At 42.7% G+C, this 21,287-nt stretch overlaps 1 protein-coding gene across 9 annotated transcripts in view; it reads right to left on the reverse strand.

Moving 5' to 3' along the window:
• Gon4l (gon-4 like) overlaps nt 1–21,287 on the reverse strand; it is an 83,117-nt gene that overhangs the window by 34,359 nt on the left and 27,471 nt on the right. For 7 of the 9 annotated variants that reach the window (XM_052180097.1, XM_052180098.1, XM_052180102.1 and 4 more), the window contains 9 exons: nt 21,069–21,143; nt 20,869–20,919; nt 20,121–20,171; nt 19,426–19,524; nt 18,001–18,120; nt 17,453–17,623; nt 12,486–12,681; nt 5,873–5,974; nt 4,859–4,899 (listed from right to left, as the gene is read on the reverse strand). In XM_052180097.1, coding sequence (XP_052036057.1) covers nt 4,859–4,899; nt 5,873–5,974; nt 12,486–12,681; nt 17,453–17,623; nt 18,001–18,120; nt 19,426–19,524; nt 20,121–20,171; nt 20,869–20,919; nt 21,069–21,143 — 906 coding nt within the window. The remainder of the gene's footprint in view (nt 1–4,858; nt 4,900–5,872; nt 5,975–12,485; nt 12,682–17,452; nt 17,624–18,000; nt 18,121–19,425; nt 19,525–20,120; nt 20,172–20,868; nt 20,920–21,068; nt 21,144–21,287) is intronic. The other 2 variants (XM_052180101.1, XM_052180099.1) reach the window with 1 other exon arrangement.

The raw sequence follows: 21,287 nt of genomic DNA on the forward strand, positions 1-21,287 counted from the left end.
ATAGACAAAGGCCCAAATTACAAAATTATGGATGAATGATGATATCTGGAAGAGAGCTTGCAGTAATTTCCTGGGAGAAATTAACAATAAATACACCAAAAAAAAAAAAAAAGATTTCAATGTTTTAAAAGAACAGAATGAATTCTCCACAAGTATTAAAAAAAAACAACTGATCTTTAAAGCTTTAACACTTTTACAATGATGCAAATAAATTAGGAATGTCAGGTTATGAATCAGGCAACATAAGTAGTTCAAAGTCCCTATCCTTCTGTTCAAAAAGATTTTTCTGAAGCTCTGAATATAATTAGATTCTCAATATGCAGAAGTTTTTTTTACATATAGAAACTGCTGAACTTGTTCCTGATAACTCAGAATTAACCTTATTAGTTACGCAACTATCACAGGCAATTAGAGACAGAAAGTTCCATTGTATATAACTCCTATTTGTTCTCATACCGGATTGCTAGGACCACTTAAACACTTGAAATAATCAACTATCAATAGGAAATGTTTTAGAAGTGTCAAATTTCCAATGGAACACATCACATCAATAGTAAAGGTCTGAAGAAGAGGTTCTCAGTGGCATGGCAGCAAGCTAAGACATCATTAAAACTTGTCCCAATCATTCCTTATATAATCAAATTTCTTTACCTGCAGTTAGTAATCCTAAAGGCAAAGAAAGAAATGAAATTTGGCAAATGGTTGTATTTCATTTAACAGAATTTGGAAGGCTAAAATAAATACATCATACTATTGATGTACTATTCATGGTTTCCATGGGTAACTGACTTAAGGTCTATAACGGCAGATTCTGTACTTACACATATATTAGAAACAATGGCTATTATGGGGGAATCCTATCACAAATTAAAACTGATAACCCATGTGCTTATATTTCTAATAAAATGAAACAACTTTTTTACATGATACTACATAAAAGCATACTACAGGTATTCCTCATAACTTTGTAAGATGAGCAATTGTAGAAAGATCTAATCATACAGTAAAGGAGATGCTTTTAAAACAAAAATGGGAAACAATAAGAACCCCCAAAGATAGACTGAACAATGCCTTGTTAACCTTAAAAGTTTTAAATGAAACAGAAACAACAGCAACTGAAAGGCAGTGGATAATAGAAAAAACTGCCTTATGGAAACAGGCAACCTCGTGAGGTAGGAGGTGGGACGTGGGAGACCCTTCAGAATGTTCCAGAGACCTGGGAGGTGAGAGACTCTCAGGACTCAGAGAGGAACCTTAGATGAAAAGCCCTGCAGTGGGGAGAGGGAACTTGTAGAGCCCTCTTCCAGCAGAAAGACAGGGCATCGAGTGAGGGATGGGGTTGCCATCTCACAGTCAAAACTCTGACCCATAATCGTTCCTGTCTGAAAGAACTGCAGGGGTGGAAATGGAGAGGAGCCTGAGGAAAGAGAGGTCCAGCCACAGGCCTAAAGTGGGATCCAGCTCAAGGGGAGGCCCCAAGGCCTGACACCATTACTGAGGCTATGGAGCGCTTACAAAAAGGGAACTATCATGACTGCCCTCTGAAAGACCCAAAAAGTAGCTGAAAGAGGCAGATATTTGCACCCATCCAATGGACAGAAGCTGCTGGTCCCTGTGGTTGAATTACGGAAAAGCTAGAAGAAACTGAGGAGGAGGGCAACTCTGTAGGAGGACCAGCAGTCTCAAATAACCTAGACCCCTGAGATCTCTCAAACACTGGACCACCAACCAGGCAGCATACACCAGCTGATATAAGGCCCCCTACACACATACAGCAGAGGACTGCAGGGTCTGGGTTCAGTTAGAAAAGATGCGCCTAACCCTCAAGAGACTGGAGGCCCCAGGGAGTTTAGATCCCTGGTAGGGGAGTGGGGGGGTGGAGGGGGAAATTCTTGCGGAAGACAGGAGGCAGGGAGGAGGTATGGGATGGGGAACAGTCAAAGGGTGGATTGGGAAGGGAATAAATCTGTGTAAAAAAAAAAGATAAAATAAAATGTAAAAAACACAAACAAACAAGGATGTCTTAACATTAGAATGGAAAGCAGGAAAGGTATCATGATGGGGTTGAGGATATGCCTTTGTTTCTATAAAAGGAAAAAAAACTGTGGATTCCATCAAAACTAATTAAAATTCAACATGAGCACAAGAGAAAGGCTTAGCTGCTGATGTGGATAGCATGGCTTTAAGAAGGAAAAAACAAAGAAAAATTTTGAAGAAGACAGCTGATCTTCTTCCAGGGGAACAGCTTAAGAAACTGGCTGATGAAGGGAAACAAAAATTGACTGGAAAGCCTTTTGTTGAACACTACAACCTGTTTCTTGCTATGCTGTCTGTGACAATCGTACAGGTAACAGTGACAAATCATACTTATAGTTCTAATCCACCATAACATAGGAGTAATTTGGGGAGACACAGGTATTCCTGTGGTATACAAGGAATCTTCTTGGCTACCTGGTCTTTATGACCATCATGGACCTGCTCAACCTGCAGAGGAGAGTAAAGAAATGATATACTATGGAAATTAAAGGAATTCCTACTTGTATGAGTAATGGAAATCATTGTTTATATATAACTTCTCAAATTTGGTTATCTAGAATTGATCATAGTATTAAGCAGAATTCTTATAGAAAAGTTCCTATTTTTCGTGCATTTGGATTTGAGGGACAAAAGATTAATACTACTGTTTCCATAAATCTACCATTTTGCAAATTACAGATTACTAATAAAGAATCTGATTGGATACATTAACAGCAACGTATAGGTAGTAATCCTCAGATGCTAGTTAAAATCACCCAAAGAGAAGTCATTGCTTGAAGGCCATATGGGTCCCCTCAAGGTCTATACTCTCACTCAGAATTGAAATGGCAATTGTCCAATTCAAGTACAACTGTGGAGTAGTTGCCTCTGCTTCTAGAGACTCTATTGAGTAGCATGGAGATGGGCTGTTGGGCCCTCTGTTACAATTTGGTAATTCTAATCATGCTAATCTGCAGTAATTGACAAGTGCTTCTCAGCACTTGAAGCAGGGAACGAAAGTTAAACTTTAATAATGACAGATTTCATTTGTCCTTTAATTTAGATCAAAGTCACACCTTTATGGCTTATCACACCATTACCTTATCTGTGCAGTGGCATCCTAATAATTGCAGCATCACCACTGTACACGCTGTGTTCTTCATACCTGTGTCAATGCTAGTATGTCTTTAGATGTTACTTTTCAAAGTAGATACCAATGAAGTGAAGTGAGACTATGTCAAGATTCACCTGTAGTAATGCTTACTACAGACCCTTGCTAAAAGAATATTGGAATGAACTCAACAGATGGTGGGACTGATAACTGCTGAGGTCCTAAGAATCATCACATTAATTGAAACTGCTACCATATCTGGAGTTGCTCTTCATAAATAAGTTCAAACTGCTGAATTTGTTAAAGACTGGAATATGCATTTTCATGAGGTTTGGACTCAACAGAGTAAGAAAGAAAAATGGTTAATGCAATAGACAAATCGGGAGAAGCTGTAATACTCATTGGAGAGCAATCAGAATTACTAAGAGAATAAATGAAATGTGATTGGAATGTTGTCACTTCTTATTGCATTACACCTTTAAGATTCAAGGACAGCAAATATGATTGGGAAAAAGTTAAGATGCATTTGTTAGGTCATCCTAACTCTTCTCAAATTATTTATGATTTGCAGCAAGAAAATATAGAATCACTTATATGGATCATTTTGATATCTTTCTTGCTTTTGTAATTTTTATAATTCTTGTGATGACCTTACTGGCTTTGAAATGTATGCTGATTTATTTGGATAAAACTGTCATACAACTAGATAGACAAAAGATCATATTTCCTGTACAACTCCACAATCTTCAACAGAATTGTTATCTCTAACCACTAAGACAGAAAGGGGAAGATGTAGTGATGTGGACAGCAGTGAAGCCTTTGTGCCTGGCTTTGAGTGAATGGTTTTAGTAAAGCCTTTACTATGTTCAGGTCAATAAAAAGAAGCTGAGACATCGTTTTGAGACTGTTTAAACTTTGAAGAAATGTTCTCTCTCTAGAAAATCTGCATTTAGTGCTAAGTGAGAATTGGCAGCTGCACTACCCTTGGTCCTAAGATAAGGTATTCCTGACAAACCTGGAGTTCTTACCTCTGATTCTGGCTAGCCATGGCCAAAAGGGACTGAATGAAGTTTGTGTGGGCTGTCTGTTCTCATGGGCAGGAGGAGCAAGATAACTTTGGTATCTGGAATCTTTCCTAGCCCCAATTAACCTCGTATGATGTTTGACTAAAGGAACCGGGTTGAGCTACCTCGCTGTCAGTCTTTTCCAAGAAGGCTAAACCACTCTGCTCCTTCAAGAAATGAAGGTTTAGCATCTTAGAGAGCTTCTCTCTCTGCTGAGGCACCTACAACCCGACATCTGAACTTAGGTCTTCTGGAAAAGCAGCAGGTGCTCTCAAATGCTGAGCCATCTCTCCAGTTTCTGCACACAACCAAAAAAATCTTCCAAGAGACAGATTTACCTACCACACCCCTTTAAAACCACCCAGTCCAATCTCTTTGGAGAGTAAAGTTTCCTGGGCTAAACATCTGAAAAATTACCTAAAATCAAGAGACAATTTTATGAAAAAAGTCTGTGATCAGTGTCCTACTGATAGTCTGCAAAGACAGCCCGTAGGAAGATCATGTAGATGACCAAGAGTCCACTACTTGGAATTTTCTGGCCACTCTACTCCTACGTGGCCCTGACACAGGCAGATCATTCTGCTGGAAAGACAATTTTGAAGAGCAAAGGACAGAGCTTAGTACAGAATCCCACTGACCTACTACTGACTCAAAAGTCCTTACTCACAGTCTCAAACAGCTCTTCCATCAGCCCATTCACTTCTTTTTCTGTAAAGAAGCAGCAAAGGAGTTGGTTAGCAGGACTTCAGTCCATTGTGTAGTAAGAGAGAACCCCGAGGAGACAACAATGCTGTGCTCTAACAAGGCATCTGACCAAGGCTCATGCCCACCCTCCATGCAGCAACTCAGAAACAGTTAGGAATCATCAGCCATTTCTCAAGTCCTGAGCAATCGAGAGGCCTGATACACATGAGAGAACAAGGTGGGAGTCTATTTCCATCACGTTTAAATTCTAGCAGGAAGACACCGAAAATGTCTACTGACTTTATAATAAAAACGGAACTATAATCCCAGTTCTCAGGAGGCTGATGTGAAACAGTTGTTCATAATTCAGAACCATACTGGGCTGCATGAGTCAGTAGCTCTGCAGCTCCTGGCTACATAATAAGAGTCTGGCTACATAATGAGAGTCTATCTCAAAACCAAACAAGATGATGATGAGCAGACATAAACACGGAGAGCTATCTGATAAAGCAAGCTGACCCTGCCTGACTCTCCAGGTGGCAATCTCTTCTGCTTGCAACGGGGCCTTCTCTGTCCTGTCCCGTTCACTACAAACGTCTTAATCCTGCTTCAGTGGCTAAAACATCTCATCTTAAGTACTTTCCTAAGCCTTCCAGAGGACAACCTCTTTCAACAGACTGGGAATCTCTGAGCAAACCACCTAGCACCTACTGCTTTCTGGGCCCTTACTAAGCTCATTGCCTGCAAGACAGGGGACATGTCCACATTCATTTTGGCATCCAAAGAATAATACAACCCTTGCCAAGTAAAAAATGCCAAACATAGGGCCATAAGGTGCACAAGCAAATAACAGCTTTCTGCGCATACACCTAAATTTAAACAACCATATAAATGAACAAAGGAGACTTAATTGTCTTAATTTGAATTAGTCATAACATCTAAAACATCTACATACTACACAAAGACAAATGGAAAAGGCAGTAACAGACAAGCGTACTAGTGATTCTCACTGCCCGGTCAGTACGGAAATCCTCTGTGTCTGGTTCATCAAGATCTTCCAGGAAGTTATATTCTGGATCGTCGTCATCATCTGCTTCATCTAGGGGGGAAATGTTTTAGACGATTATTTCCAACTCTGACTTTTTTTCACAGATGGGTCACACAGGGCTGGAATGAAAGGAATGAAGCTTATCCGGTCTGGGTGGGGGCTGGGTGGGTTCACAGGATCTGCAGTTGGCCTGAGTGCCTGGGAGAAATAGCCTCCTTTCAGAGCTGCAGCTCTCTTATTGGGGGTAACAAAAGCCATATAAACCTTGGAGGTTTTAGAGTGAGTGGTTTATCGGCTGGGGCTGGGAAAGTTTCATTTACATAAGGAGGAATTTCAGGTGCTTGATGGACATGTCCTTACAGGGAAAGAGGATGTTAAACCTGTAATTTGGCCACTAGACTATGTGATTACCTCCAGGTGGGGGTCACAAGCATATGTGCACCAGGGCATGCAGCCCCTAAACAGGGAAAGATTGATCCTTACTCCTGCCAGTCTTGAGATTTCTGGGGTTTGGACACATTGGACCTCACTCTTTTTTTTTTTTTTTAAAGATTTATTTATTTATTTATTTATTATATGTAAGTACACTGTAGCTGTCTTCAGACACACCAGAAGTGGGTGCCAGATTTCATTTTGGATGGTTGTGAGCCACCATGTGGTTGCTGGGATTTGAACTCAGGACCTCTGGAAGAGCAGTCAGTGCTCTTAACCTCTGAGCCATCTCTCCAGCCCTGGACCTCACTCTTACCCCATGGCTTAATTGTCCCACACTCAGACTTCCTCCCCCCAACCCCCACTCCCAGGACAGGACAGATCTCTCAGTGTCTCTGTCTCTTCCTGTGTGTGTGTGTATGTGTATGTGTGTGTGTGTGTTTCTCTTTCTCCCTTGTTTTTTTGAGATAGAATTTCACTGAGTAGCCCTAGATCAACTAGGGCTTACTATGTAGACCAGTGACCAAGCCAGCTTAGTCAGTCAACAGGTTCTCCAGCACAGGAGTATGGATTAAAAAGAAAAAGACAGAAAACATTATAGCATGACCCCAGCTAGTTCTGAGCTGCGGCAGGTTTATTTTTTCCCAATCCGCTTTTATATCACTTTAATTACATGCAAGCAACAAGGACAAACAGCTCGATAAACACAAACAGCCTAGAAACAAGCAAGGCAACAGGCAAAGTCCCGAGATGGCTGCCTCTTAGGGCTCGTCAGGATGACCAAGATATTAGAGCCCACTTCCTGTACAAGCCCAAAATCAGATTCATGCCTGAAGTCTACTTCTTTTATTCCACCCTAAAATTAGCCTGAACTTACTTCCCTGTCCGAGCCTAACTTTGGACTCCTGCCTGAGCTTACTTCCTTGTCATAGCCTAATGTCAGATTCCTGCCAAGTGGCCCCCAAAGGCTCTCCACAGAACAGGCTGCCCTTCTGCTTCCTAAATTCAGGGATTATGGTCATGCACAACTGTACCACCATGCCCAGACCCCAACTCTGAACATTTACATGTAGGAAAAAACTATAGAATCTTTCAACAAAGCATATATAATCCTCTTTTTATGCTATTGCACTTATTTATGTAATATGTATGTCCAGAAGCATTGGTGTGTACGGTGGTCTGAATGAGAATATATATATTATATATAAATATATAGCCTCATATATTTAAAAGTTTGGTTCCCAGTTGGTGCAACAAGATTAGGAACTGTGGCCTCCTTGGAGGAAGTGTGTCACTGTGGGGGTTGGGGGAGTGGGCTTTAAGGTTTCAAAACCTCACCCCAGGCCCATTCTCTCCCTCCCTCCAACTTTCAGATAAGATATAAACTCTCAGTGCCAGGCCTGCCTGCCTGCCACTATGCTCAAGGACTCACAGTCTACAGCTGTAAACAGGGTGTAATTAAATGCTTCCTGGCATCTGACTTCACAGCAATATAACAGAAATGAAGCCCGCCTGCATGAGGGGCTCAGAAAACAACTTGGAGACCATTCTCTTCTACTCCACTGGGCCACCTCACTGACCTGTGTCTTTCTTTCTGTTCTTTGAGACAAGGTCACACTGAGTTACCTCAGCCGGCCTGGTTACTGTGCAGGCCTGGCGTGGCTCAAGGTTAGGACTCTCCCACTCAGCCTCCCTCCCAGTGCTCAGACACAGATGAGTGCCAGGACCAGGTCACCTAGGTGACCTTTCCCCTGTACTTCATGTGCATCACTTTCCACAGCTGACTTGTGGCACCTATTTTGTCCTCTGAGCCCGGTTCCCTTCTCTCTTCCCAACATCATTCCCAAGAGCATTCACTCTCAGCAGCAGCAAGACAGGAGCGTCCATCCGTATGACTTGCGTTGGGGGCCACATTTGTGCAGTGACTCTTACACAAAAGAACACTTTTCTAATTTCTTTTCAAATTTTATTTACTGTGTGTGTACATGCATGTGTGAGGGTGCCAACATGGCATGGCACACACGTGTGAAGATCAGTGGGCAACCAGCACAAGGATATTCTGGAGATGGCACTCAGGGTGTCAGGATTACAACAGGTCCCTTTACTCCCTGAGTCCTCTCCTGGCCCCAAAGCAATGTTTTATGGAAAGGCTATCTGTGCAGTGATATAGCAAGAGGAGGAATGAAACACTTCCCAGACATTAGGGCAGGATGCTGGGTTAGGTCCGCAAAGCAGCTCCCAAAATGGCAGCACTGATGGTAATAGCCTAGATCAAACGAGCTCAGTGTTGCTAGGAAACAGAAAGCTGAAGCATTTCTCAGAAGCCCTTGATCAGCACTGAGCACTCTGACAGGTCTGCCAGTACCTCCTGTCTGCCCCAGGCTGTTCTAGAGGCCGAGCTGTGACCCTCCCCCCACACCCATATACTCCTATACAATCCAATAAGCTATTGCAGCTGGGCACTGTGCTCTACTAGCCTTAAAGGCATCTCAGCAGGTTGTTTTGTCTCCCCCCCCCCCCCATTAAAACTGTTCTTTCCACAGAGCCATGTTCAGGGGTGTCTTTCTGTGCCTACTCCACCCTGAAATCGTGACATCTGGGGATGTACAGCATTTTCCTAGCAAATATAAAACCCTGGGTCTGACTCCAACTCCACCCATACACACAAGATATTAATTATGGATATTTATGTCATAGCATGACAAAAAAGGTATACAGGCAAAATAAAACCCTCCCACCAATATTCAGTACAAGCACGACAAAAGTAGAGTATCATAGGCACCACCAGCACAAAAAGTGTCGACATCAGTCAAATGCTACTGTTGGGAACCTAAGATGTGGCTAAAATACGAGATGGAAAAAGGCACCAAAAAGACAATATATTCCCTACTATGTTGTATCCATTTTTAAAAAAGGAGAGGAGGAAGAGGAGGAGGAAGAGGAGGAGGAAGAGGAAGAAGAGGAGGAAGAGGAAGAAGAGAAGAAAGAGTAGGAGGAGGAAAAGGAGGAAGAAGAAGAGGAGGAGGAAGAGGAGGAGGAGGGGAGGAAGACAACATGCCTTCAACTCCAGCACATGGGAGGCAGAGACAGAGGCAGCCTGTCAGCATAGGCGGTTCCAGGCCACCAGGACTACTAGTGAAACCTTGTCTCAAAAAGACAAAAAGAAAATGTATGGATTATATGCTATGAACAAATATCTAAATTGTATGATTAAGTAAAAGAAGCAACCCAAACATACCTAAAGATATGTATGATAAAGTTCTTCTGTGGACAAACATTCTTTGGTTTGTTTTGGACAAGGCTTCTCTGTGTAGCCCTGGCTGTCCCGAAAGTCGCTCTACAGACCAGGCTGACCGCAAATTCAGAGACTTACCTACCGCTAGAACTAACGTATGTACTGGCCTGGTGGACAGGCATTCTTATGTGAAATAACTATTCGCTTAAATTAAATACACAGAGACTACCTGGAAAGAAATTAATGGCTGGATATAGTGGCACACACCACTAATCCAAGAACGTGGAGGCAGAGCCAGGCGGATCAGAGTTCAAGGCCAGCTTAGTCTGCAGAGCAGAAGGGCACAGGAGCACTCACTGGATGACGCTTATGTGCCATGGATGAAACCCAGAGTTCAATTCTCAACACTGCTGAAAACCCGAGGTGGTGGTTTTAAGCCTCTGCTACATGAGACCCTGATTCAAAATGAATTTCAAAATTCAAAAAATGATTTAAAAAGCAAAAAGCCTCCTTTGGTGGCACACACCTTTAGCCCAGAGCCTGCAAGACAAAGGTGGGCAGTTGTGTGGAAGTCTGAGGTCAGCCTGGTCAACAGAGCACGCTCCGGGCCAGCTGGGACTCCACCTGGGGCTGGAGAGGTGGCTCAGCTGTTAAGAGTATTTGCTGCTCTTGCAGAGGACTGGTGCTCACTTCCCAGAACCCACATCAGAAAGCTCACAGTAGGACTGGTGAAATGGCTCAGCGGTTAAGAGCACTGACTGCTCTCCTGAAGGTCCTGAGTTCAAATCTCAGCAACCACATGGCGGCTCACAACCATCTGTACAGCTACAGTATACCCATATACATAAAATAAATAAATAAACCTTAAAAAATAGGGCCTAAATAGTAGGAGAAAATGAATTTCTGCAAGCTCATCTGGGATGGTTTTGTTTGATATTTTTCTGGTTTTGTTTTGTTTTGCTATTTTTAAAGATAGGATGTCTCTGTGAATTCAAAGGTACCCGGGTCTACATACAAAATTCTATAATACTCTTCTATTTTAAAAAAAAAAAAAGCTCCACTGTGTAGCCTGGCTGACCTAGAACCCACTATGTAAACCAGGGTGATCTTGAACTCACGATGAATCCCACACTTAGCTCTGCATTTCAAGCCCTGGGAGTAATAGTACATGCCACCAACCAGCAATGTAATTCTAAGATTCCAGGCTGAAATTCCAGGCTCAGAGGTTAAGCCGTTTGTTACTATTTCAGAGGAAACAAGTGTTGATTCCCAGGACCCACAAAGAGGCCATCACACATGGCGCTCCACAACTCTAGCTCCAGGGGATGTACTTTCTTCTGACATCCACCAGAAGAAAGCTTGTGACTGGAATGTAAAGCAGGGAAACTCAAAATTTGTGGGCTCTGATGCCATTTCTAAATGGAAATGCATTTCTACAGCATTCATGGAAATCCAGATGTTTATTAACATTACACGATGGTTTACCCACTCACAGAGAAATCATCACCTCTTTCTACTGTACAAGATTTTAAACTCTGTGTGTGTGTGTGTGTGTGTGGTGACAGGCACAGGACAATTTATGTGATTCAGTTCTCTCCTTTCCTTTCCTCATGTGGATCTGGAGACTGAAACCAGGTCATTAATTTGGTGGCAGACTTTTTTTTTTTTAAAGATTTATTTATTGTTATATGTGAGTACACTGTAGCTGTCTTCAGACACTCCAGAAGAGGGTGTCAGATCTCATTACAGATGGTTGTGAGCCACCATGTGGATGCTGGGATTTGAACTCATGACCTTCGGAAGAGTAGTCACTGTTCTTAACCGCTGAGCGATCTCACCAGCCCGGTGGCAGACTTCTTAACCTGCTGAATGTACCTACTGAAATCACTGAAATTCTCTATATTGATTCCAGTGTATAAACAAAGGAAAAATTTTAAAAACTGTCCTTTTTCTGGCATGATTACTTTTTTGTTTTTATTTCTCTGTTCATTTGATTTGGGAGGCTAGGAATAGAACCCAATGGACTCCTCAGTGCTAACCACACGTTCTGTCCTGAGCTATACAAGCCACTTCTACAATTGTTGGGGAAATAGTAAAGGAGCGAGCCGCCAACTCTCCGTGGGTTCTGACCACACTCCCACGCTCTTGCCACCGCTGCCAACTCTCTGGAGCTGCTGGTCTCTAGGCCAGCAAACTCCCTGGCTCTAAAGGGCCATAGGTCCTCCACTGGGCCATTTCACTGGGCCATCCCTCTGTTAGCTGTCTCTCTGACGAGGGAATCTGAGTTCCTCTTGCAAACACACAACACCCCACACACCCACGGTCTGCCAGCTCACCATCCAATTACCCAGTAAAGCACGACTCTTAAAGTTTGATTAGCTAGCCAATTAGATTTATATATATTTTAAACATAATTACAAGATGCCAATTTAGTAAAAGCCCTATCCCAATAGTTCTAACCTTTTGAAAACACCAGACAAATGTCTGGAGCCGTCTAGCTTCTTCTCTCCTCCTCCCAGTGCCCACAGCCCACCTTCTCCCCACCACTCCTAGTTCCGCCCCCTATTTCCCCATCCAATCCCAGATCCTCTCTGTACTGATGAAATTGGACAGAAAATTCCTATAACAACAGTATCTTTTCTTAGAGACAAGTATCATTATGTTCCACAGCCGAGCCTCAAGACTTAGAGCTCTTCCTGTCTCAGCTTCCCAAATAGCAGAAGCAACAAGTCTGGGCCACTAAACCCACCCATGAGCCCATTATTAAAGCTTATAATTTGCAGCACTAGTCACACGTGCGTCCCTGAGTCCATGTGTATGCATGCGCGTGCACAGGCACACACACATACACACAGTAGAACAAAGTAGATGATAACTGCAAACAAAATCACTCACCCTCATTTTCCACGAGGTCGTCATTGATGAGGCCCCCCAGCCACAGCTTCCAGTCCTCATCATCAGCTGTATTTGGGTCATACATGTCCGGAGTGATGTCTGGCGCCTGAAGCTCAGCCTCTAGCTGGCCCAGAGGGACATCTTTCAGGGGCATCTTAGACCGTGTTCGGAAGGCAATGAGGCTATCCTCCATGGGCTGGGCAAAGCAGAAAGAGAAAGCATCCAGGCTGTGAAAAGAATGCTTCTAAATTCTCCAGACTGCACCCTCTGCCATGCATCCTACTGCTATATCTCTCCTCAAAACAGTGTAAGTTTGCTGTCTTCCTGACTAGGAATGGTGGTGTGTGGGAGGCAAATTTCTGTGACTTCCAGGCCAGTCAGGGCTGTATGGTAAGACCCTGTCTCCACAAACAAAAACGTAACAAGCAAAAAAGGCACAGTAATGTGGATTTACTTTCTTCCTAATCTCATTTTTATTTCCTGTAAGATTTGATTGTCTGAATTTTTTTTATTAAACATTTAAGGGAAAATTATAAAAGCAGTCTTTCACTACCACGAATTATGCATTGGAGTTTGCCGAGTTTGGAGAAATCACAGGGTCAGCACATCCAGAGTACAATGGTAAGCCTGCCTGGAGAAAACCACATTCCTGATCATGACATCTTCTCCAGTAAGTATGCTATTTTTTTTTTCAAATTTACTTTTTATTTCATGAGTGAGTGAGTGTGAGTGTATGTGTGTGTGTGTGTGTATATGTGTGTGTGTGTGTGTGTGTGTTGCCGGCATGTATGCATGGTTGGAAGCAACAGTGTGGTGCTGGGAACCAAACCCGGGACTCTACAAGAGCAGCCAGTACTCTTAACTCCTGAGTTATCTCTCCAACCCAGTCATCAGTTTTAAAATATACATTTTTAAGAACACTTAGATGCCGGGCGGTGGTGGCGCACTCCTGTAATCCCAGCACTCTGGGAGGCAGAGGCAGGTGGATTTCTGAGTTCGAGGCCAGCCTGGTCTACAGAGTGAGTTCCAGGACAGCCAGGGCTACACAGAGAAACCCTGTCTCGAAAAAGCCAAATCCAAAAAACCAAAAAAAAAAAAAAAAAAAAAAAAAGAACACTTAGATATAAATGTTTGAGATATATAATTTATGTAACATACAATCCACACTTTTAAAGGGTATAATTGAGTGGACTTTAATATACTCACAAAATGATATAGCATAACCAATTCTGCTACACCTTCAATATCCTCAAAAGAAAGCCCATACTCACAGTAGTCACTCCTTCCTAGATCCTTCCAATTCACCCTAACTACTAATCAAGATTTTGTCTCTATGTACAGGATTTTATGTACAGGAATTATACAATGCACATAGCCTGTCTCAGAGTGCTTGCATTTTACATGAGTTCAAAGGTCATCCCATCTGCCCAGTGCCCAGTAGTGTTGCACCTATGATACCATATTTTGTCTACTCATTTACCAAATCCTAGATGAAAAGAGGTGCATATCTGTTAGGACTACTGAGAACTGCTGTGGGCTGGAGGGATGGCTCAGCTGTTAAAGGCTAGGCTCACGACCAACACTCTAAGAATCTAAGAATCTAAGAATCTGTTGCTTGCCAGGAGGTGGTAATAAAAGAGACAAGCAGATGCCTGGGTTTAAGGTCAGCCTAGTCTACAGAATGAGCACAAGGCTACACAGAGAAACACTGCCATTAAAAAAAAAAGAACTCTTTTACTATAAACATTTATGTGTAACTTTTGATTTCTACTTTGTTTTGTGGTTTCAATTTCTTTTGTGTTATTGTTATTGTTGTTGTTACTTTAAGCCCAGGTTAGTCTTGAACTGGTTATTGCCCTGCTGAGATTCTAAGACACTTTTTTTTTCTACCTAGGTGACAGTCTACAAATCTCAGTGCTCTTTCTGCTCCCATCTTGCAGTCCTGGAGTTATAGACACACACTAAACTAAGCCAGACTGGTCATGAGGACAAGGGTGCTGGGTTCCAATTTCAGGTCCTCATGGCCGTGCAAAAAGCTCTTTTAACTACTGAGCAGTCTCTGAAACCCTCATAGAAATTTTAACATTTTTCCATCTTTGTGAAGACTGGCATTGGACTTTGGACTGGACTGTGTGTGATGTGCACCTATGCTGGGAAGATGCTCCTAACACTAACCCTGCCTGTCTGTGAGAGTCATCCTGTGCTTTCCCTAATTTGTTTCTCCAACGTCTGAAAGTTCTCACTACACAGGCTCTTCCTTGGTGAGGTTTATTTAAGCCCAGACCACCCAGGAAGTGTGGACAGAATTCTTTCTGATCTCTTGCTTAGCATGCTAACCATTGGTACAAACAAGGTTTTGCTCTTCCTATGTTAGTTTTGTGTGCTATCTGGGGAGATGGTTCAGGAAGGCACTTGCTACACAAGCATGAGGACCAGAGTTCCATCTCCAGTACAAAAAGAAAGGGAGGGACAGAGAGATGGTTCTGTGGTTGAAAGGGCCTGGCTTGGGTCACAGCCACAAGTGGCTCACAACTGCCTATGATTCCAGTTCCAGAAGAACCAATGGCCTCTTAGAAGAAGAAAAGAAAGGAAAAAGAAAAGAAAAGAAAAGAAGAGATAGGTATTATGGTAGCGTGGGCTTGGTGAGTTCCTGACCAGAGAATGGTACCATCTCAATCAATCAATCAATCAATCAGCAATGATTAGATAGATATATAAAGAAATGAAACAGATAGATGTATACTGCCATTTTGCTGAATATGCTTGTTAGGTCTAAGAATTTGCACATGAAGTCTTTAAGGTCTCTTAAGTACAGAATGTACGTTTTTCTTTTGTATCTCTTTAATTCTTTGTCCTCCATTATTACTGTAGCTAAAACTTCAAGCACTATACTGAACAAGGGTGGGAAAGTGGACACCTTGTGTTGTTCCTGATCTTAGTGGAAATACACTGAGTTTTCTATATTCACCACGATGCTGGAGGTAGGTGTACATATGCAGGCTACGATGCCGATACGTGCTTCCTTCACTGCTGTTCTCATCAAGAGTTAAGTTTTTGTCAAAGACCTTTTTCACATCTATCGATATGAGCATGTGCTTTCTATCTTTAAGTTCATTTAGAATATACATTAAATTTATTGATTTGTGTATGACAAATCATCCCCACATTTCTGAAATGACTCTAACATGATCTCACTATGTCTCTGGTCTAGAACTCACTATTTAGACCAGGCTACCACATAGCCTTGGCTAGCCTGGAATTCACTATACAGGCTAGGCTGGCCTCAAATGCAGAAAGATATACCTGCTTTTGCCTCTTCGGTACTGGGATTAAAGGCATGTGCCACCATGCTCAGCAAGGAGTTTTTGTTTTTGTTTTTGTTTTGAGACAGGGTTTCTCTGTGTAGCCCTGGCTGTCCTGGAACTCACTCTGTAGACCAGGCTGGCCTCAAACTCAGAAATCTGCCTGCCTCTGCCTCCCAAATGCTGGGATTAAAGGTGTGCTCCACCACCGCCCGGTTCAGCAAGGATTTTTTTAAAATTTATTTATTTATTCTTTGTGTGTGTGTGTGTGTGTGTGTGTGTGTCTGGGGGGGTGTATGTGTGGCTGCTGCACGTGTGTGTGTGTGTGTGTGTGTGGCTGCTGCACGTGTGTGTGTGTGTGTGTGTGTGTGTGTGTTGAAGAGTAGGGTTCTAGGAAATGAAATCAGATTGTCAGGCTTCATTACCAAATAACTTTGTGAACCTTTCTATTAGCCTTTAATTTATTTTTATTTTACATATAGGTATTTTATGAACAAAATACATTTGTATGCACTGTCTATGAAGAACAAAAGAGGGTGTGTGATCCCCTGAATTGGAGTTGTAGGCAGCTGTGAGCTAAATGTGGCTCAGTCCTTTGGAAGAGCAGCCAGGGTTCCTGCTTGTTTGGGGGTTTTGGGTTGTTCCGTTTTGTTTTTTTCCTCTGAGACAGGGTTTCTCTGTGTAGCCCTGGCTGTCCTGGACCTCACTGCATAGATCAGGCTAGCCTTGAACTCAGAGCTAAAGGGGTGTGCCACCACCAGTCCTGGCATCAATTGCTTTAATCACTGAGCCATCTCTGCAGCTCTAGAATTTTAAGTTTTTTAAACTGATTGCAGTTGTAAGTCTCTTATCAAAAATGTAGTTTGTAAATATTGTAAATTGTAAATATTTTCAAACATTCTAGGTTTAACTTCACATTACCTTTTTTTAATTTTGTTTTTAGTGCTAGGATTAAAGGTATCTACCACTATGCACAGCTTATCTTGTCAGCTTATTTTAAATATTACCCCACAGCTTTCTTTCTCTCTTTTTTTTTTTTTTTTTTTTTGGTTTTTTTGGATTTGGTTTTTTCAAGACAGGGTTTCTCTGTGTAGCCCTGGCTGTCCTGGAACTCACTCTGTAGACCAGGCTGGCCTCGAACTCAGAAATCTGCCTGCCTCTGCCTCCCAGAGTGCTGGGATTACAGGCGTGCGCCACCACCGCCTGGCTCACAGTTTTCTTTCTTAATAACTGTCATTCTCAGTTGGCATGGTGTGTGTGCCTTTCATCCCAGCACTGGAGGAAGCTAAGGAAGGTGGACTGCCTGATGCTTAAGGCCAACTGGTCTACATATGAAGTTCCAAGCCTTCCTTCAAGGACTTCGTACTAAGACCCTGTCTCTAAAAAAAGAAAGAAACAAAGCCAGGCTGGGTGTCTTTAATCCCAGCACTTGGGAGTGATCTCTCAAAAACCAAAATAATAATTAATAATAATGATAACAACAACAACAACAAAAGCACCACATTTTTACTTGAGAAAAACAGCACAAAGCAAGACAATCGAAGACAAACAATAGCAGGACACTTAAGAAACTACTCTTTCTGTCAGCCCCACTGCCCTCTCTGAACAGAAAGTAAATAAACAGAAAGTAAGTTATTCTCTCAGCAACTCAATGGCGAAGCCTACCTGGAAAGCATCCATGCAGACAGGACTTGACGCCAGCTCCTCATCCACCGCATCTAGCTTCTCCATGAAAGTACTATCTCTGGTCTGCTTTGGCTTTGGAGGAGGTGGAGGCCCCATGGGCACCACCTCAGCACTGATGTGCCTGAGAGCAGGGGTGGCAACTTTCTCAACCTGATTAGAAAAGGACACCGTGTTAGGAAGAGAGGAGGGAGAGGGAAAGGCAGTTCTTCCACATGCACTTAATGTGGCCATTTTCCTCTTTTCTAGATGCAAACAGACGAATGGCAAACTTCAACACAGATCTGACTAGCTAGCATCTCATTTCCAATGAAGCAAACAGAACACTACTTGGCTTTAAAGATAATATGTAAAACATGAGAATTCAGAAAATCTCTTTGCCATGACTAGGTCTCAGTCATCTCTTAATAGTTCATTCACTTGAGAAACTGAAAAAATACAACCCAAAATTCCACTGATAGACCAGCTACTTATAAAAAGCAGCCAGTGCTCATCTAATGTGTAAGTCTCTCTTGACTGACGCTGGTTACCTCTGACAACATGCCACTCTCCTCATCTGTCTCGGCCACTTCAGAAGACAGCCGCAGTCTGGATCTCTTCACTCCCCGTGGAGACGAAGCAGTGCTTTCAACATCACTTTCCAATAAGCTCTAAAACAAACCCAGGGCGCTCTCATGTGTGTGCCCAACCTCTATCCAGAGCACCAAATGTCACAACAAAATAAAGCACAAAATACCAGTCATTTGGGATTTGGGTTGGTAGGATGGCACAGCAGATGACCTGGAGTATGCAACCAAGCCTGATGACCTGAGTCCAACTCCCAAGATCCACATGGTAGAAGGGAAGAATCTATTCTTACCAGGATGTCCTCTAATCTCCACCACCACACTGTGGTGCAAACATACATCTATATACACGCATATATACATATACACATATATAATATGTGTCATAGAGAGAATATATCATGCATATGATGCCATAGGAAAAAATGAATTTTCAATGACTTAATAGCCTAGAGATGGCAGGAATCAAATCTTTAGCCTCATCTCATTATAAACTGTTAAAGGGTAAGGCATTAACAAAAAAACAAAAATAAAGGAGAAGAAGAAAACCTTTCTTGAAATAGAACAATGGTGGCACACAGCTGTAATCCCAGCACTCAGGAGGCAGAGGCAGGAGGATATCTAAGATGTTGAGATAGCTTGATCTACCTAGGGAACTCTAGGCTAACCACAGTTACAAAATGAGACCCTTTCTCAAAAATAAAAAAGTAAAAGGAATTAATAATAGTAACAACAATAATATAGCTCATAAACAGGAAAACTTACACCATAGTACATAATGGTCTACATCAGGTGATATAGGTTCACACTAGGCGATAGGTCTACAGGTGATGAAACTATAAAGAAGTGGCTATTATCAAGACTTCAGGTTTGGGGTACAACCTGTCTGTTGGTTTCTTTGGTTTTTGTTGTTGTTTGTTTTGTTTTGTTTTGTTTTGAGACACGGTTTCTCTGTACAGCCCTGGCTGTCCTAGAACTCACTCTGAACACCAGGCTGGCCTCGAACTCAGAAATCCGTCTGCCTCTGCCCCCCAGAGTGCTGGGATTACAGGCATGCGCCACCACCGCCCAGCTGTCTGTTGGTTTCTAAGACAGAGCCTAGAACATATTGTTAGCTGAGGATAAAGTTGACTCCCTGGTCCTCCTACCTGCACTTTCCCAGGTACTGAAACTATAGTTCACTTTTGTGTTGTATGATACATTTAATAATGTAAGTTTAAATATTTAGGAAGTTTGAAGAACACAAAAACACCTCTCAACAAAGTAATTTCTAGGAAAGAGAGGCACGCCTCAATCATTTCTCCAGAATGGGTAACAACACTAATTCCCCAAGTCAGCCCTTCCTATGAAGCCCAGCTTCACGTTCTACTACAAAGAGCACCCGCTGACCTCTTCAGCTGTCTCATCTTCCTCTTCCTCATCTGGCTGGTATTCTTCATCTGAGGAGTCATCTTCTTCAAGGTGAATATCCACAAACTGGGGAGGCTGCTTTAATAGGAACACGCACAAAAAAGTGGGGGTGGGGGTACAGAACGATGGCTCAGCAGCTAAAGGCACAGCGAGTGAGCTGCCTTCAACCCTCAGGACCAGTACAGCACAAGGAGAGCACAATTCCCATAACAGTCTGTCCGTCATCTAAGCTCCAGAAGCCATGGCAGGTGCCCCTCCGCTCAACACACAAATGAATATAAATATAAAATAACAAAGAGGAAGCTGAGGCACAATGCACGCTCACCATGCCTGAGGCTCTGGCTGCGAGCAACAGACAGATGGGGAAAAGGAAGAGGGAGGGAAGGAGCAGGGAGGAATGGAGGAAAAGCACAGATCACACACATTTGGAAAGTAAAGTGAAGCTATTAGGGGAAAAATAATTCTGAGTCTAATGTACAGCCACGTCAAAAACACAGGCAGTATCTGTATAATGCCCCAAGGTATAAGGCAAGGCAGAACAGAATGAAAAATATCCAAACCTGTAAATAAAAAAAGACAGGTCTACAAAGTAGTGAACACACAGGAAATAGTTATGTTTCAAAACTGATGAAGTATTTTGGAAAAAGAGTAACGATGACTACTTCTAAGTTTACCTTAATTTCACTGGCTTTCTTAATTGGTGAAATATTCCAAGTTGGGATTACCTATCAAAAGGAATGCAAGGAGTAACATGGAGCTGCTTTTCCTCTTACTGATAATCAGAAGGGGCCATCTACTTAGTAAGACTAGAGTAGGACATAAGGATCGACTGTCTCTTAGCACAGTATTCTAAAATATCTATAGAGGATTTATAACCCCAGCACTCGCAGGGCTTAGAGGAAGAATGTCCGAAGCTCAGAAGAACCTGGGCTACTCGGTAAGATACTGGTTAGCCTGGGTCATGACACGAGACCTGCCTCAAGCAGCCCACCACCACCACCACACCGCCAAAACTTCACAACCAACAAGAAAGGAGCACTAGGGGGCTGGAGAGATGGCTCAGCACGTTAGAGCACTGACTGCTCTTCCAGAGGTCCTGATTCAAATCCCAGCAACCACATGGTGGCTCACAACCATCCATAATGAGATCTGATGCCCTCTTCTGGAGTGTCTGAACACAACAACAGTGTACTTACATATAATAAATAAATAAATCTTTAAAAAAAAAAAAAAGAAAGGAGCACTAACCAGGATGAGACCTGGCGCCCTTGACTCACGTGGGGTGGCTCACACTTATAATCCCAGGCTCATAGAATTCTATCAAGAGGCAAACCCAGACCAAAACTTCGTGACTTCCTTCTCTATGAATAACCCAGGAGGAGATTCTACTTCCCACGATAAAGAAAAACTCAGAACACATACCACTCCTTTCTCCACAACTTCCTTCAGTTTAGAGCGTGTCATCTTAGGCTCCTAAGAAGGGACATACAAGAACAAAGCAGTCAATAAAAATTATGATGTTGCTTTTAAGACAGATGTGTCAGGTTGTTTACACACTTCTCCATGCCCTCCGCACTTGGAAAGCCTCCATGGTGTGGAAAGACAGACAAGAAGCTACTCACGAACAGCGGCATGTCCTCTGACTCACTGATGGCCGCCTTCATCATGGCCACCACGTGCTCATTTGTGATGACTTCCTGGAGGAGAGAGAGGAACCCACCTTAGGCCAAGGGACTGGTCATCTGGACTGCTCAACTGTATGTAACTCTGCGGCTAGACTTTTGTGGAGGATAAACGGTAGTTAGATTCTCAAGCAGCCTCAACCTGGGGTCAAGTGAGGC

The sequence above is a fragment of the Apodemus sylvaticus genome, chromosome 4 (genome assembly GCF_947179515.1).
Source record: "Apodemus sylvaticus chromosome 4, mApoSyl1.1, whole genome shotgun sequence".
Lineage (NCBI taxonomy): Eukaryota > Metazoa > Chordata > Mammalia > Rodentia > Muridae > Apodemus > Apodemus sylvaticus.